The sequence below is a fragment of the Monopterus albus genome, unplaced genomic scaffold, assembly GCF_001952655.1.
Source record: "Monopterus albus unplaced genomic scaffold, M_albus_1.0 scaffold335.1, whole genome shotgun sequence".
NCBI classification, from domain to species: Eukaryota; Metazoa; Chordata; class Actinopteri; order Synbranchiformes; family Synbranchidae; genus Monopterus; species Monopterus albus.
This window is the reverse complement of record NW_018128215.1, coordinates 485,794-505,077: the sequence shown is the minus strand read 5'-3', so window position 1 is coordinate 505,077 and position 19,284 is coordinate 485,794. Positions and strand designations below refer to the sequence as shown.

The window sequence follows — 19,284 nt, the reverse complement described above, 5'->3', positions numbered from 1 at the left end:
CCAAAGCACTACAGAGAGTACTAGATTTGTGCAGTCACAATTATCTAACAATGACTTTTATAAACAGATGACAGCTTTTTAAAAGCCTCTGTTCTTCTGTAAAAGCAGGTCTAAATTTAGCTTATTAATCCAGAGAAATCAGGTGATCATTTTTAGAAAGAAGTTCTCTATTTATTCAAATGCTGCTGCTCTGCAACAAACCTCTTAAGTGTAAATTGAAAATGCGATTAAATCCCCGACGTCAGAGAACGACTGCACAGTTGCTCCCTATGCACATTTTGATTCGTGAAACAGAGGTAGGTTTATGATCCTGCTCAATATTTCCAAAGAGAGGACAAAAATCACACATTTGCAAGCCAATATATGCTTCTTTTCTGCTCGTCTTTAGACGACTAGTCTGCATTCAGAATAGTCGTCAGGCTTTTAGCTTAAGATCTGACCTTATTTCTATGACTTCTGTCATTTACACAAGTACCTGAAGGAGTCACCTACAAAATTACAGCAGTATTTGAGATGTATTTTTGGAGTATAATTATACAACAATCATGTTATTTTGGTTTGAAAATCTCCATTATATCTGTAAAGGTGGAATCAATTATGAATTAAATGAGGGAATGATTGTTTGTTCAATAAAAAAGGGCCCCAAAGACCTGAGCCTTGCTCATTCTGGCTCTTTCAACCTCAAAAATTACTGATTCTGTTGAAGTACCTGCAGCTGCAGAATTTTAAAAGCCCAGGTCATGATTTTAAAAAAATGAAAGCATCGGTGCTTGAACACAAGTGTTGAGCTGTGATTTTGCAACAGTCGTGTTGTGCCACTTTACCTTTAAGAACTTGTAGTGCTGCTCCAGATCTTCATCCTTGAAGCCTGTCCCGATCTGAAAGAGACAAAACGCACACGCGTGGATATACACATTCGCATATTCCCTCATGGTGAGACAGCAGACATTTGGCAGCAAGCAACAGAAGACAGAACAGCAAGCAACCCCCCACCACCTTGTCTACCTGCTTCACTTGAAGCACTGTGTCACCTCTTAAAAGACCTGAACCCGCTGACACATGGGAATCACTTAACAGGCTGATATTCACAGAAAGGGAAAGAAAAAGGCTGGCATCTCATGCAAATACAGCTTTTCCCAGCTCACTGAAATGTTCTCAGTGTGTATTCTGCAGGTTTCCAAAAGAAGCTTTGTTTCTAAGGCAGCATTTACACATTAACGAGAGAATTTGGAAGGTTACATTCAATTGTGGCGCCTTGATACGTTCAGCTTTTCATCTCACCGGCCCAACACCTCTGTTGTATGTACAGAATGATGATCTGAACCAGCTAATCACACCAAATCTACAGGAGCCTGTAGGACTCCTAATGCAGTCAGAGTATACTTTATGTAATCTACACATTTGTATGTGTGTGTGTGTGTGTGTAGGTCTTCAGAACCATTTATGTTTTACAACTGTTGTGGATTTTATTTTTTAAATGTAAAAAAAAAAAAAAAGACATAATGACAGAGTGAAATTTTTAGTGCTTTAGAAATCAATCTCCTTTTGCTCAAGAGCATAAAGACAAACTGGTTGCAATGTTTCATGTTCTTAATGTATGGTCATTTAAATTTCCACAGTAAACTTCCAAGTGCATCCAGAAGAACTGTCAAAAAAATTTAAGACATGGTGTTTACTATCTACATGACTGATCAATGGTCTATATACACTGAGTATAAACGCTTAGTGAATAAAGCATGGTGTAATCAAGAAGAGATTTGCAATGTGTTTTAATTCTGACTTAAGTAAACATTCAAAATGTCACTAAGCACAGATATGTGTTTATTGCCATCTAAACACAAACAGCAGAAAATATCTGATCAACGCCCAAGGAACCAGCACTAAACAGCCATTCAAGGCACTTAGAATTTACCTATAATATGCATTTTACAGTTTTATATTTATGGAGGCAATAGTAAGGCTCATTTTCTGAATGTGAAGGCATTTAATTTCTCAGGATAAATTCTGAGGCACTTTATACAACATAGATAATTATCTGATGTAACAGAATCATAAATCAAATCGACCTGAGAGATCAGTGTCGATATCCAGCCATAGAAGTGAGCTCTGATATCGACCCCTGCAGAAAATACCGTTTCGAGCCTCGGATTCACGTTTTGAATATGCTTCATGATTTCTCCTCTTTGAGACAAACACTCAAACATGCCCATTGCCCCGAGTCTTTCCTGCCTCCCATAATATCAGTCCGCAGATGTTCAATGAACGGCATCAAAGTGTGTGAATGGAATTATCGACCATGACAACAAGCTGTTAAGCCAGTTCTAAGGCATCCCACTGAGCACACCCCAGAACAGGCATTTAATGAGATGAGTGCTGACATGATAGCCAATACACTGTAACAGACGTTAGGAAAACTCAGCATGACAAGAAAAAGTGAACCGAGAGTGACTGGGATTTCATACTACAGTATGTCATCACCAACAGTAACCAAATAACCACTGAATGTGCCTTTTGAGTTCGTGGGTGCGTTTGCCGACAAACATAAAACAATATTCTTCTGTCAAAATTAAAGTACGTTTGAGACTCCAAATAAGCTTTTGCTGTGACTGTACTCTACAATAAATGTCATTTTTGTTTCGGTTTTGTGTTTCTTAGAGCAGAGAAATACCAACCCAATGTCAAAGAACTAGATGGCAAGGAATGGTGACTGTTGGGTCAAAAAGTGGCACCTGAACACACTGCAAACACCACAGCATGCTAACTAGCAACTATCATGTGCATTCTACTCCTGCATGAGTGGAAATTACTCTCCATACCTGCAATAGCCTGTATTTGTTATTCAAAAATAAAAAGAGGAAGAGCTAGAAGTTGCAAATGCATCCTCTGCCCTCTGTCTTGTCATGCATTGATTTGTTAAGCTGAACAGCCAATCAGAGTGGTTTCTCTCACTGATGGGGTCTGCCACTGATTCAACATTCCATATCCGCTGAAAAGCCACCGACAGGGTCTGACAGTGGCAGCGGGGGAAAATGCACCACAAAGACGAGGGCAGCCCGATCGTGGTCAACGGCCGACCGTTGACATAGTGGTCATGGGCCTTAGTTTCTGCAAAAGTAGTCTGTATGAACTTCAATGCAGCACCAGCGCTGCTACTGGATCTGTTCAGGACTCGTGTCCCGCTCAAGGACGTTAAAGCAGGACGTATAGCTGAGGTTACTTTAGGGAAATGGAAATGTGGGTTAAATTCTGCTTTCAGCTACAGTACAGCCTCTCAAACTGAGGTTTACCATGTCAAGGACAACAAGGAGTTCTTTTAATGGATTTCTGCTTTTGTTTTATCACTGACATTGAAGAGTGAAAGACCAAGGAAGACAACATGAAGCACAGGAAAAGTGGATGCTGCAGTCACATGACAGCCTCAACTGCCACAATGAGGGGGTCCACACAGAAAGAGTATTGGCCGCATTTTCCAGCCATCTATGTCATGTCGTGTTGCCCTGTTTTAAACAATCGAGCCGACTACACAGGCCTTAACAGCTCAGGTTTTTATCTGCACTTGTAAACATGACCCAAAGAATAATTTATATGCTTTTATCCATTTCTCCCATTTTACACATGTAACTATGGCGACTGTGAGTTGAACCCTGAGAGCTGCCAAAACGTGGGCGACCCACATTCAGTAGTGTAAGTGAATGCATCTGTGTAGACAGACTGAGCACTAAAGCCGCCGCTAACATGCTGCTGACACTACGCCTCCTGTGTAAATACGGTGCAATTGATGCCTTTTATCTAGAAGGTGTTTGTTAGATTGTGAGAGAAATTTCACAACTGTTCATATCAGACTTCAAAATGGATTTGTCTAAGAACAGGCCTTCATGCATTTGAAATGTGTTTGAGTGATGCACACCTAAAAATGCTTCCCGGTTAGTTAAGATAATAAAAATATTCCTTAAGCTGGTAACTGTGGCAATGCTAGCCACAGCTTTTCCCATGCAAAAAGTGCATTGCATTACACACAATGTTTCATGTCCAGCAGTATGAATTAAGCTGAAACATCAGTCTGCCACTTAGTTGCACAACACACTAATTTTGATTTGGCTTCTGAAGCCTGTGAGCCTCTGTTCACTTTTTAAAATAATACTGATGTTGCTGTTTATTAGAGAGATGATGCACTGACTCAACTTGAAGAAAGTCAAAAAACTTTGACCAAATCTTTCCAGTCTGCAGCTCAATCAGCACCTGATTATGACAGGGTCAAGGAGCTCTCCTGAACCTCTCTCTTCGTAGAGATATGAAACTTTAAAAACTGCTGACAACAGAAAACACTTGTGTTGATCAAATATAATCAAAACTGAAGGACTCTGAAACCCTGGAGCCAACAGCTGTTTAAGCAGAGAAAAAGATTCATATGAAAATCAATAAAAGACAAAAGTCAGGAGTTGTTCATCTGACATTTTTCCACAGTCAGTGGTATCTTCTATTCACTTAAACTCACATCAAGTCTTGACTCACTTTCCTCTGATATCCATCTTACATGTGAAAACATTCTCTAGTGAGATTTTATTTAAAAAATATAAAAATTTGTGGAGAAAACCACTAGTGGTGCCTGAAAAGTTAACATGGTAATCTAACAGCCACTTAAACCTCCACAGGCTCCAGTGGAGCTGCTCCGTGGCCAACAGCAGAGCACTGTGGTCGTAGCAGTGGAGTCCCAGGTGTGAAAGTGAAGTGGGCAGTGCTGGGAAAAACAGTGTGGGCTCGCTTCTCACTAAATCCCTTTTGATACACAAGGAAGAAAGTTACAGAGGTTGGAAGGTTTTTACAGGTCAGAAAAGAGAGACAATTTATGCTCTTATTGTTCACACTCTCATTATCTGAAAACACTGAATTGGTCACACATACTCCAACACATACTTAGCACGTACACCCTAAGATGCACCGAATCACACCTACACACACTTGTAGAAATGATTATATTCATCCAACTCCAAAACACACAAAATACAACAAAGTCATCCAAAATACACTCAGCACGGCCATAAAACAACCTACAGCACAAGCACACACGTGACAAACTGATGCAAGCAGAAAAAACTCACACTCCATTAACACCATACAGCACCTTAACACAAAGGTCTAAAATACATACTGCACAGAAGAGAAACAAACTAGGTGACAACACGCTAGGAGTGTAACAACACAAGGAACATGTTGCCATATGCCATCTTTAGCTGAAATCTGGTCACACTAAGAACTCCTTTTTTAATTATTGTTTTTTGTTTGTTTGTTGCTTCCCAAGAGTTACACATTCACAGTATGCACTGCACATGAAATGCCACAGGGCAAAATTATATTACATTACATGCAGGATCCATTCAACTGCTGCCTGAAAATGCTGACATACTTGTCTGGAAATATAAAATCCATTCCTCTGGAGAGGTTTAATTTGGATCCACCGGCCTGCACATTTAAACTGTTTATATTGGTGTTATTCTGCTGCCAGTGAGATAGGTAGAAAACTACATAAACACAGCATATTGTGTGTGTGTGTGAATCTTTATATTCCGTTTTCATTTAATATCAATAATGCTTCTACATCAAAGCGAAACCTTCGCCAGAAAGCTACAGTACAAGTAACATGCTTCAAAGGAAATCATTAAATATTAAATAATTTCTTCCAAGTGACATATATTCTCTGAACACCACCGTTCTGTGGTGTTCGGAGAATGAGAGCAGGCATTTCTGACAGTTTATCATATTTGCAAAGAGGCAAAATAAATAAATAAATATAATAATAATCTGAAGATGTCAAAACTCCTGCGAGACCGGGAGTAAAAATAAACTGTACCCTAAGAAACGTGACAAACTGAAATGTGTTGATCTCACAATGAAGTTGTTATAAACACCACAACAGCAGAACCACCTGCCTATTGAGTAGGTGTGAGAAATGAAAAACTAAATGACTAAAGTTAAAATCCTTATCTGCACATTTTATGTTTCAAGTAGAATAAATAAACTTTCGCCTATCTTTGTTGATTTTCATTCAAAGTGTGTTAAAATCATCGGCAGTGAAACTACGAGTCTCGCGGCACACCAAAACATCCTGTGAAACATGTTCTGACACACACCTTGCAGACGGATTGGAACTCCTCATTTTCGTCATCATAGCAGGCCAGCAGGAAGCCACCATAGGTGCCCGTCCTCTTGCCTTTTCCCAGGTAGGCACCGATCACACACAGGTCAACTGTGTCACCTACGCCCTCCAGGTAATCCTTCTTCAACTGAGGGAAGGACGACAAGTGTGTTTATGTCATGATTAGGGACAAAACAATAAAGCAAGGCACACCATAGTATTAAAACAAACAAACAAAAAAAGAAAAAAAAAAGTACTATTGGGACTGAAAAATGCATCACATTAACAACAAAATTCTGTCATTTATGACTCCCAATAGGTACCAGTGTTCTCTGTGTAGATTAAAACCCACTGGTCACAATTAAATGTCATCTATCAACAATATGGACTGTCAGAGATCTCAACTATGGCCTGAAAATGATCCAAAGCGAACAGTCTACAAAGTTCTTGTGCTGCAGAAATCAGTTTGGGTGAAAAAGTATAACAAGTTCTGGTTTTAATCTTTGAGTAATTTGTCCTCCAATCAAAAAAGCTGCTTGAGATTCTCATTTCAAGATTCTATTATTTGAATTTTGCACTAAAACCTATATTTCAAAGTGATACAATAACACAGTTTTTGCACATATAAGTAAAAACTTTACAGTCGTTATGTGTTTGTCACTAGAGAACAAAGGGTTTATTTGTTCTCTGTGATTTCATTAACCACATTTACAGTCTTATGCAAAAGTTTAGGCACCCCCTTGATAAATAACAGATTTTGGTGATTTTTTATTTGAACAGATGTTAACACAGTTTCTCTTGGAAATGGAAAAAATGCACAATATTTTCAGCAAACAGTGATGCATAGTTACTTCTTATGCCATAAATTGAACAAAAATAAAAAATAAAAACATTATTATGGCATGGTGCAAAAGTTTGGGCACCCTAAGAGTTCCAGAGTCTCAAAGTCTCTCACAAGGTTTCAGACCTTAATCAGCTCGTTAGATCTGATGCACAGCAACAGCTGTCATTGGTAAATGCCAATTTCAAAGCTGTACAAATACCTTGACTCTTCAAACCTTGTGCACACACTTGTGGACACCCAGCAACCATGGGTTCCTCTAAGCAGCTGTGTAAGACCCTGAAAATGAAAGTTATTGATGCCCACAATGCAGGAGAAGGCTACAAGAAGATAGCAAAGCGTTGTCAGCTTGCAGTTTCCACAGTAAGAAATGTAATTAAGAGATGGCAGATCAGGGGAACTGTGGAGGTCAAGATGAGATCTGGAAGACCAAGAAAACTCTCGGACAGAACTGCTCGTATGCTGGTCAGAAAGACAAATCAAAACCCCCATTTGACTGCAAAAAACCTGCAGGAAGATTTAGCAGACTCAGGAGTGGTGGTGCACCGTTCCACTGTGCAGCGATGCTTGCACAGACAAGGCCTTCATGGAAGAGTCAGCAGAAGAAAACCTTATCTGCGTCCCCATCATAAAATCCAACATCTGAAGTATGCAACAGGACATCTACAGAAGCCCGATGCGTTTTGGAAACAAGTGCTGTGGACTGATGAAGTTAAAATAGAACTCTTTGGACACAATCAGCAAAGGCATGTTTGGAGAAAAAAAGGAGCAGCATTTCATGAAAAGAACACCTTGCCAACTATTAAGCATGGGGGTGGATCTATCATGCTCTGGGGTTGTGTTGCAGCCAGTGGCACAGGAAACATTGCACGGGTGGAGGGAAGAATGGATTCCACTAAATACCAGCAAATTCTGGAAGCAAACATCACACCATCTGTAAAAAAGCTGAAGCTGAAAAGAGGATGGCTTCTACAACAGGACAATGATCCTAAACATACCTCGAAATCCACTATGGAATACCTCAAGAGACGCAGGCTGAAGGTTTTGGAATGGCCATCACAGTCCCCTGATTTAAACATCATTGAAAATTTGTGGGTAGATCTTAAAAGAGCTGTGCATGCAAGACGACCAAAGAATATTACAGAACTAGAAGCCTTTTGCAAGGAAGAATGGGAGAAGATCCCAAGTACAAGAATTGAAAGACTTTTAGCTGGCTATGAAAAGCGTTTGCAAGCTGTGATATCTGCCAGAGGAGGTGTTACTAAGTACTGATTGTGTAGGGTGCCCAAACCTTTGCACCATGCCATAATAATGTTTTTATTTTTTATTTTTGTTCAATTTATGGCATAAGAAGTAACTATGCATCACTGTTTGCTGAAAATATTGTGCATTTTTTCCATTTCCAAGAGAAACTGTGTTAACATCTGTTCAAATAAAAAATCACCAAAATCTGTTATTTATCAAGGGGTGCCTAAACTTTTGCATAAGACTGTATATCAGTGAGAGTACAGTTAAAGAGTTAAACTACAACCTCCAAAACAACCACACTGATGAACCAACACCTTCCTGAAACAGTTTCAACAAACATGGAACATTACCAGGGAGGATGCATTTCAGACTGGTTGTATTAGACTGACTCAGCTTTAGCTAGGTGTACCTAATAGAGATATTTGTCATTTCAAGAGATCTCGATACAAAAACATCGATACCTTTGTGGGACTGTGACGGTGTCTACTAGGAAATTACCTATAGTTATTTTGTTAACAAATGTACCCAAATTGCAGAATTTGAAACTGACATAACCTGACTAATGAATAATAACTTTCAGATAATTTAATCCAATTTGTATAGCATACAATCACAACAAAAGTCATCTCAGGACACTAGAACTTATCATCATCATCATCATTACTACTACTACTACTACTACTACTACTACTACTACAGAGGGAAAAACCCTACAAATCTGCCAGATGAAGGCAATACTAGGCCTGTTTATGACTGAGACAGATGGATATATCCTGAAGAAACAGGTCAGACAGGGCTGTGCTACACTTTAATGGAGATGGGACTGCACATGAAAATTAGCTTTAAGATAACTCTGGTACACTACATCATACAGCAACATTTATGTTTAATATTGTACATAGTCCCTTATAAATAAAATTTTATTAAAAAAAAAAAAAAATTGAATGCATGCGCAAAAACAACCACTTAGTAACCATCCTTAATTATTTTTCTCCTGAAAAAGTACACCACAATGTTTGAAGAACACCTCGAGTAAAGCACAAAAGGTACTGTAGCTTTATGTGACTTGTCTGAGTACGGTTTGGAATCTTCTTCTCCCCTGTTCTGGTGCACCAAGCAGCAATCTGCTCACCACTGCCCCGGTGGTTAGGGAAACCCGCTTCAACTGGTCCAGTACTGAGAACCTGACCACGGTGTGCATGGCCACCAGAAAAAATTAAACCTGCCTTGGGTGTACTAAAACACTGATGCTCCCTTGCGAGTATGACCCATTTTGTTTACGAGATCCAGCTGCTGCAATATCATTTTATTTAGATCGTAAAAGGTCTGCTAGTGACCGCTGAATTATCTTTTGTTTCGCAATTCAGTGTCAATAAGAGTTTGTGCCAATTTTTTGCACATGCTTTGGTCATGGCGGACTACTTTTTCTTTACTAAGCAAAGAAACAGGAGGACTTTAATTTAAAAAGACAATCTCACACACAAAAAAACACAAATATATTATTTTGTAAAGGGGTTTCCCCCCATCTTTTTTCTTCATTTTTTAAATATGATAAACATAACTAAAACTCTACGATATTGCCACGATAAACATCGCATCATGGACTTTTTATCGTGGCAATATCGTAGAGTTTTCGTTACCATTACATATCTATTACCTAATAAATGAAAATGTGTGCATTTTGTGTCAGTGTGTGTCCATGCTTAGGAGCAGTGTGTGTATAGTATATGTGAGTTACGGTATATAACGCACATACATACATACACACCTTCAGCCAGTTATGAGAGCGCTTGGCAATTTCATAGGTGGCATCCTTTTCCAGAGTCTTCACCATCAGGCCCTCACAGGAGTCTACACACACGCACACACATATTAATGCACCAAAACACAATTCTACTCGTGCAGAAAGGAAATTAACAGATTATCTTTCAGATACATGGAAGGTCTTTGTCTCCTGAGATGCACACAAACACCAAGGTTCAGGACACAAAGAGAGACCGCAGACAAGGACACAGGCATATGACTCATACATACACAATACACATGGGGAAACACAATTCTATGTTCTTTCTTATATACAGTGACACACAACACAAGAAAACTGAATTACACAACTCAGTTTCTGTCACACACACGCACACAAACACACAAAAATGCAACCAGGCAAAACAAACAGACAGCAGACAGGGAAACAACTACTACACACACTCATCACACAATTTACACATAAAGGCAGCAGGCAAAGGCACGAATGAAATGAAACCCTCACGCAACACACCCACATGCAAGTAGGTTTAAGACGCACAGGGACAGCAGGCGAGGAAACAAGTACAGTTAGTACACACACACACACACACACACACACACAAAAGGAGACAGCAAGAAAGAAAACAAGTATTAAAGTCTGACTCCATCTGCCTCTCACACACTCACACACACACCTCGGACAGACTGCTCTAGGAACTCTGCGATGGCGTCGGTGTTGTTGGAGTCAATGGATCGGGCGAACAGAAACTCTCCCTCCACTTCTGTGAAGCTTTCTCTCAGCAATGCCCGACGCCGACACAACGGCTGTCGCACCAGGGACTGCACACACACACACACACACACACAGAGAGAGAAAACACACAGCATTACAAATGGTAAAAATGTGCGTCATTACAACCATTTCCTCTTCATAGCTTGGAGCCTTGCAGTGACAAGGACAAAATACCATCTCAACTAGCTACCCACACACATAAATACACAGTCTCAGAGTAGTCACAGATACACAGTCACAACAGCTTTAGACATAAATGCAAACACCCACACAGACACACACAGTCTTGAAGCTGCAAAACACACGCAGCCTTGGTTGCACACACAAAAAACATAAGGCCTATGAACATGTTTCTGACCACGTACTGTAGTTTTTGGGGATTTGTGCAATCAACACTGAATGAAATGGAATCAAACTCCCCTAAATCCAAGTCTTAAGAACACCACACACTTGATATTTCAGCTCATCTGACGTGGCAGTTGAGGCCTACAGCGCAAAGTCACACCAAATATACGGTGCAGACAGAAGAAACAGTCGAAGTCGGGAGAGGCCAATCTGAAGAGTGAATGAGATAAAACTGCTACTTTTCTGGAGGGTTGATGCATGTCACTGCTGGGAAATGAGACCGTGGCATATTCTGGCACTTTGACATACAACACCAGCAGTGTGGAGGCTCCCATAACAAACATTGGGTGCATGTGTTTTGATGCATGTCATACATAAATGTTGCTTTTTTTTTTTTTTATTTCTTTGAATTTTGTATAAAAACTCACATTCAAAAACATCCAGTCTGAGGAATGCCTTATAAACCCAACATGTGCTCATTTCAACGTCCTCTCAAACCATTAAACCTGCTAAATTCCAAAAAAGGGCCAAGGACATGACCTTGGTGTTCTCTATGGCTGCCATTGTATCATGGGGATAGCATGAACAAACCCTCTGAGGACACCATTAGAGTAAGCAGTGGCAAGTACCACAGCGCACAGGGGATTAGACACGCTCAATTTGCAGAACGAAGAAATAAACAATAAAATATTAATTAATAAATTGATGAATAAAAAGGGCAACAGCAAAAAAAAATCATGCACTTACATAGACAAATTAATTCACAAAATTTACATAAATGTCTTATTAGATACAGTAGGATGCAGCAGTGAAATGGCACAGCTTAAGAGTCACTGCTGCTCTTTTTATTATGTAATTCTGTTTCTGCCCACTTGGGAGAATTGACATGGCACTGGGTGATAGAACCATTAACTAATTTGCATTTTCTTCAGCTGACTTTTAAGAAACCTGCTTAAAATGTGCATTATTTGGATGGAAACAACACACTCAATCCCACCCCCAGTCACAATTACCACCCACAACACACACGGTCTGACATATAGTCTCAGAATGGCAATGACTCTTTTTATACACACAGACTCTGAGAGTCGCAGACAGACGCACAGTCTGCTGGAATTACAATGAGCATTAAAATCATAATCTAGTTACGGCATCCAGTAGCACCATCATTGGCATTCAGAGATGTTGTTGGCGTCCCGGCGGGGTGACGAGCAAGCTCACAAACAATAACCACGTACACACAAGCTTGTTTTAAATGACGACAGGAGTGTCAAGAGAGATCTTTGGGTAATATTTTCCTTAACATCTCCAGGCCTCACCTCGCCGTTGAGATAGAGGAGGTCAAAGGCGTACACACATACTTGGACTTTGATCTCCGAGGCATCCACATCCTGCAGGGAAGCATACATACATTTTAATATTTTTCCCTTGACAAAAATATGTAAATACACGCATCTTATTCACAAATTGCTACATACAACCTTGGGACTTGTTGCAAAGAGCTCTTTGATTTCTCTCCTGTTGATCTTGAGTTACCCACCCTGCTTTCTGGTCCTGTATCTACCTTTTAGCAGCATCACAGCTTATTGCTGCTCACTCCTCTCCTCCAGCGTATTAGTTCCTGCCACTCACTTCACCAACTTCTTCTACTTCTCCATCTCCTGCTCTCACCTCTACAGCACCTAATCCTGTTTATTCTGTTCTTGTTTACTCCTGTCAGTCCCTATGCTCTCCAGTCTGCCTTATTACAGGGTTTCCACTCTGGCCCTGATGCAGAAGTCTGTAACTTTCCTATAACTGCACTGACGCAAGACTGAATTCCTAGGACTGCGCTACACCAACTATTGCAATCCATTACCAAGTCAGTGAGTGAAGTCACTTCTTCACAGCCACCAGGCTGTTGCAATCTAGTGATTTTCTAAATCGGGTTGCACCATTCAAACTTAGAAGTGCCTGTTGAGTTTCTGACCGGTAGTAGTAGCACAAAGGAGCAATGGTGAGTGATATAGCATAGATTGGGCCACATATTTCTGACTGAACCTGACCTGAGCCTTAGAGTGTGGCGTCCACATCAGACCGGACCTGACAAGCTTATGGTATACAATGCACGAACCCAACCCAAGCCTGACACAGTTGAGTTTGGACGGTGTTTTGGCCCTTATCATTAAACAAAGCAGACATTTGAGCGCTCCAGCTGTCTAGCCTAAAGTTTGACCAACGTCTTTGAACTTGACCAGAACCCTCAGGTATCGACAGGTCCCGTCAGGCATCCACACTCTACACAGGGAACTTTTACAAAATGACAAACTTTAGAAAGGTATACATCAGTTGCTAGGAAACGTTTGGCTCGAACCCGGAACCTTCTTGCTGTGAGGCGACAGCGCTAATCACTGTACCACTATGCCGCCTCTTCAAAATTATAATATTTAATATTACAGACGTTCTGTGAGCAGTGGGCAGCAATAAATGGATGCGATCAGCAAATTAAAGTTCAATGTTTCAAATAAAACCCCTCTAGTCTTCGGACCTGAAAAATCCTCTCCTGTGATTTATCCCACTTCTCCTTCATTCTCCTTTTTCACACCCTCATTTCTGTCCCTCCATTCATTAATGTTGGTTTAATCACATCTGAAAATTTCATTTCAGCCAGAACATCTGTGTTAGTAAGAGTCGAGATGTTAACACAATGCCACAAAGACGGCACAGTTAGCTTCCGTATCAAACTATCATTACAGATAATCATAGTGACAGTTAACAGCATCCAGCAAAGACAAAAAAATCATCACGACAGTCATTTTCATCACCATGTACTCTGTATTTGCAGTCTCATTTCTCCTTTCCTAATTTACAACAATGTCATCACGCATACAGGATGTCAGGGTAAAGGGAGCAGTTTTACTCTAATGTGATTGGTGTGGTGCAAAGAGGCCGTTATTCAGATCAAAACTGAAAAACACCTGGCTGACATTTGCAATCTCACACCATCCTCCTCTCTCCTCAGTCCACCTGACTCCTCTGTCTCCTGCCTATCAATCTGCCCCTTTCTCCGTCCATCTCACTCAGTCTGCGGGATCATTTCACTCCCCTCTCACTTCTGGTCATTATCTCTGTCTTGTCTTCTCACATCAACCTTTCCACTTATTTTTCTACTCCAATCATCTCCTACTCTCTACCTATATGACACCAGGACATCTTATTCTTTCATCTTATTATATTCCTCTCCATCCATACCTTTCTCTTACGGGTGGTGAGGACCTGGAAAGGCTGGATCTGTTTCTTCTCACGATCCCAGGCAACTGCCTCTGAGTCCAGGACGCAGGATACCACAGAGTCCTTCTTCACCTGTGGAAAAGCATGATGAAGACACAGCAAAAGAGAGTTATAAAAACATAGAAAATGTACGCAGAAGACATTTTTCAGGATTTAAAAAAGCCTGCTGATGTTATTTGCCAGACTTCTAATAAGCAACATCTGCTGTAGCAAACAGAAGATTGAAAGTTTCCGACAAACTCAGGGATTCAAACACAGTCAAACTTAGATTTAACCTGGAGCTTTTAAAATGCATGAATACAGGCAATCAAACTGAAGACATGTTCAGGCTGTTTCAGGACCTACAGCTGCCCTCAATTTGTTGCCAAATGCTTTGGAAGTCAACACATTAACATTTTTTTCTGCCCTGCATTTATTGCTTCTCTTGAGTAGCCATGTCTGTTGCTGCCATCTCTTCTACTCAACCAATTACCAAACTGTTAACACACACCCACCCATTCTGCTCAGATGCCTACATTATGCCAAAAGCTTCACTTTATTCCTGCATTAAGCAAAATGCTTTGGCAGCTAAAAGTTATCTCCCTGTGCAGGAAAAAACACTGATTGGGTTTACGCTGGGAATAAACCATCTAGCTCATGGGCAGACTACAATGAGCGTCACCCAGTGGTGCTGCTAAGGGGTGGCCAGGGAGGGGCTACAGCCCAGATCCTTAAATTACCTCACCCTCCACCCTGCAAAAAGTAACAAGACCCAGTACCTCTAATTCTTTACAACACAAGCCCTTAAAATTCTGACATACATTTAAGATGTAACACAGGTGAATTTTGATGTGTTCTCAATAAAATATTATTTTTGTACATGCTTTTAAAATTATTGAAATAGAATGCTACATTGGTTGCTATTAAATTTTAATAGTAATAATAAAGATACTGCATAGGAAATCTGATGTATGTTGATTTGTAATTGCATCAGAACTTTAGGTCAGACATTTCTGCATCCATAACTCATTATTTTATCCTAGAGAAAACAGATACACCTAGAATTACAGCCACGTGTAATGTCTGAACCAGAATATTGGCATTTAAATAAAGTTTCAGTTAAGGCTATGATTCAAAGAATGAAAGCTACTTGCAAATAATATATAATATGATTTGGGGGACATAAATCACACCTTTGTTATGAGGTAATCATTACGATTTATGTTCAAGCAGCCCACACACTTCATTTACTGCTGCTGATGCAAATGGAATTAATGTGATATTCACACAAGATCAACCAAGGAATTTAACAAGATGCTGTTAATTTTACACTATAATATATTATCTTTACCTTTCTTTTAACTTGTGTAGCCTGAAAATACTCTGTGCTGTACAGCCCAGCAATTCACTGGCCCACGGACTCACCACTTATTTTCAAAATGAGACTAAGAGGCTGCTAATTATCTAAGCTACTAAATCCAATGTGTGAGATTGATCTCTTTGTTCCTGATCACACAAAGCCCCCATGATTTTCCAAATATTAAAATTTACAACTTCAATCAGAGCTGAATTCGATTAGCGAGCAGAATCTGAAGGTGATCAGAGGAAGTCAATCAGACCCATATTAGAAGTAACAGGTTGTTTGGAAACAAGTCAAATACATCAAGCATAAGCAGCTGTCCTCATAAGGTCATTAGGCTAAGTAATGCATTAATTACGGATTCAGTATTAATATTGATGTGTTAACGCTGTAATTTTAATTAATAATTTAAAGCATTAGGGCTCTATGGCAGCATCAGAAAAATGAGTTCTCCCTCATTAATATGCAAAATAATGCAGCAAGGTGCTGTAAAATCTAATCAGACCGTCTCTTCTATGCTAGTGTGAAGTTTCACTCAGGCATAGCTCATTTATTTTGTTCACAATGTGTCGACACCCAGACGCTGCCATGACAACACAATATCAGGACAGGGGATGAAATTTTTTATTTATGCAATTTCTTTAATCAATCGTCTGCCACATTAAGGGTCAGCAATCGATTTCTTTGATAAAAGCCTAATTTAAACAACTGACATGGACAGCACAAATTGATTAAATGTCATTACATAAAATTATATCAGGGCAAATTGAATCAAACATGCAAATTAGGCACAAATGCCCAAGCTTTTCACACTGCTTATTGCTTTTTCCTTCCAAAACAATAGTTTACGTGGTGCTAAGAAAGATGGAGACGGTTAAGAGGTAAAGAGAAAAAAAGTTCCAAGAAATACAGGTGAAGGGGCGCAGAGAAAATTAGGAAAAGAGAGAAGACACCAAAAAGGGTTTTAGAGGGGAGGGACTTGTGTGGAAAAAGAGTTTGAAAGACAAACAGAATGAAGGGACACAGAATAAAGAGGAACCAAAAAGACAGCAGACCGAAGCGTCAACAAACAACAAAGAAAAAGTGAACATGTAAAGAGTACAAAGAGAGGAGTGGTGAAAAGGGAAGGGTGTCAAGAGAAGGACCAAAAAAAGTGAAACAGCGGAAGAGCTGTATCAAAGTGTTGAAAGAAAGATGAGAGGAGGAGAAAGACAAGGATGGATAAGACCAGAGTGAGAAGAGGTGAAAAGAGAGAAGCGAGGAAACGAACAAGAAATCATCAAGTAATGAAGAAGAGAGGCGAGGGATGATTAGAGCCATGAGAAAGAGACAAGGGGACAGAGAGCGAGGGGGTGAAGGTGGGAGACAAAGAACCATGTAGATTTAAAAGCTATGAAAAGAAAAGGTGCAAAAAAAAAAAACTGATGAAAGTCAGCATGAGAAGGCAGATGTGATGTGAAATAATGAGATACAAGGTGAGTGAGAGAAAGAACAAAAGGAAGGGCAGAAAAGTACAGAGTAGTACTATGTAGTGGGGGGGCATACTTGTACTAAGCTGAGCCAAGAGCAACTGCAACCCTTCAAGTCATGTCAGAGCTACTGGTTTTCCACAGAAAAGCGCAGCGGGCGACTGTTTCTGCCTCGATGTGTTGGAGGTGAGCCGTGTGCACAAACCCAAGTACAAGTATCTTTAAACCCTCACTATACCCATTTCTCCCTTTACCACTCCTCCCAGCCAAATGCCGCCAGTTTACTCCAAATCCTGCTGGGGCCACTAACAAAGAAAACTTGGTGACAAACATATTGCATTTCTTCCCATATGGCTGCTTCATAATAAAAGCTGTCTGCCAGTTTGCTGCTAGAAAATGAAGTTTCTTTTTAAGTATTTGAGTCATTTTTATGCCCCAAATTAGACAGATGACAGGAAGTGAGAAGAGAGAGTTGCACCAGTGGAAGGTTTTGACTATAAAGCAGGAGTAAATGTTCACTTTGCTTTACTAGTAATTTCATATGGCTCTAACAGGAGCCGCACAAGCGATTGCTAAATAATAGAACAAGACTAGTATGTGAAAGAACAAACAGGATGCATTAAGCTCAAGGCCAAACCAAAGATTCAGTTAGAAGCCACAAACGTACTGAGAACTGAAACCTGAGACTTTTAAAAACAGAACCTTCTCTCCAGCACCCAGCATAACCACTTGAATATTCGGCCAGTTTAACATAAGACACAGCTCTGGTTGAGTGAGGGCTGGCTCCCAGTGTCCTTGCTACACAGCAGGGACATAACAGTGTTCCGGTGCAATAATCCCCACAGCGCAGCCATAGTGGCAGGATGAAAACAGGCAATACTGGGAAAAAAGATGACCTACTGGGCCACCATGTTACACAGCTGCATGTTGGTCACTTTTGTTCAACCTGCAGTTGAACACCAGGCCCAAATGGAATCTGCGCCTGCCGAATTTCAACGATAGCTCTGCAGACTTTGAAAAGAAAGTAGAAAGCACATATTTGCCCCCATCTGCACATAATAATAATAATAATAATAATAATCTACACATTCTGTTTAGGCCTGGTTGAAAACTCTCAACCTTTCGTTTTGTCTCCTCATCTTTGCCTAGTTCTAGTTAGTCAACAGCCAGCTCATTTTAAAGTCTGATCACTGTGTGGGATTTAATTCATGACATCTTTGACAGTACCCTCCAATGAGAGACATCCTCTCAAAATTCATTCAAAACCTGATTATTTATATCTGAGATATCGCGTATGCAATGCTTAATTTGTAAATTATGAAGTCCCAGAATATCACTTGATGATGGACCCAGCATGTCATTGATGGGAGACGAGGTCCCAGAAGGAGAATAGTTTCTCAATGACCAGAGCATTTGAGAAGTTTCCACATTAAGGAAGCAGCTTAGAAGCAAAACATTATTTGCTGTCTGTTTGTGTAGATCAACAGCTCACATAAGAAGACACGCATTTGCAACTGCGAGTTATAAACGTCGAGTGCGAGTGATGCTGTTTACATTAGGAGTGCGAGGCCATGACCGTCACTTTAAAATATTTGGGGAGTTCCTTACTCCACATTAACATTATATTCAAAATATTACAGCAACACATTTAAAGCACACTGAAGACTAGATAACGCAATAACATTAAATAAACATGTTCTTCAGTTATTTAAAACAGCCCATAACGCAATTTTTGTTCTTTCACATGGCTATTGTTACACTGAACGTGTACCCAGTGTGACCAGCGCACGCTGGATATGTTGTGTCCATTGACTGTGTAAAATATGGATGCCATGACAGCTCCCAGAAGCGAAGCCACCGCAATGTGAGCGCCCCCTGGTGGCTGGTTGTAGCATAGGTCATATATCGCACCTCCTCCATGTTACTGGATGGGACATGAGCCAAACTAAAAACTCAAAATCAGATGCATTTTCCCAGAGGGCACTTCTGTGGTTTTTGGTAGTTTGTACAATTGTCATTTTGTTTTTACCAAGTCATCTAACCCTAACCCTGGTCGTAATTTGAGTGGCACCGGATGCGGATCCGGCTTATTATGGCACA

The 19,284-nt window shown here is 40.2% G+C and overlaps 1 protein-coding gene across 1 annotated transcript in view; it reads right to left on the bottom strand.

The window, feature by feature from the left end:
• lig1 (ligase I, DNA, ATP-dependent) overlaps nt 1-19,284 on the bottom strand; it is a 48,608-nt gene that overhangs the window by 7,551 nt on the left and 21,773 nt on the right. The window contains exons 19-24 of the mRNA XM_020624707.1: nt 14,338-14,448; nt 12,426-12,497; nt 10,664-10,808; nt 9,991-10,073; nt 6,129-6,281; nt 825-878 (exon numbers count right to left, since the gene is read on the bottom strand). Of these exons, the coding sequence (XP_020480363.1) occupies nt 825-878; nt 6,129-6,281; nt 9,991-10,073; nt 10,664-10,808; nt 12,426-12,497; nt 14,338-14,448 (618 nt within the window). The remainder of the gene's footprint in view (nt 1-824; nt 879-6,128; nt 6,282-9,990; nt 10,074-10,663; nt 10,809-12,425; nt 12,498-14,337; nt 14,449-19,284) is intronic.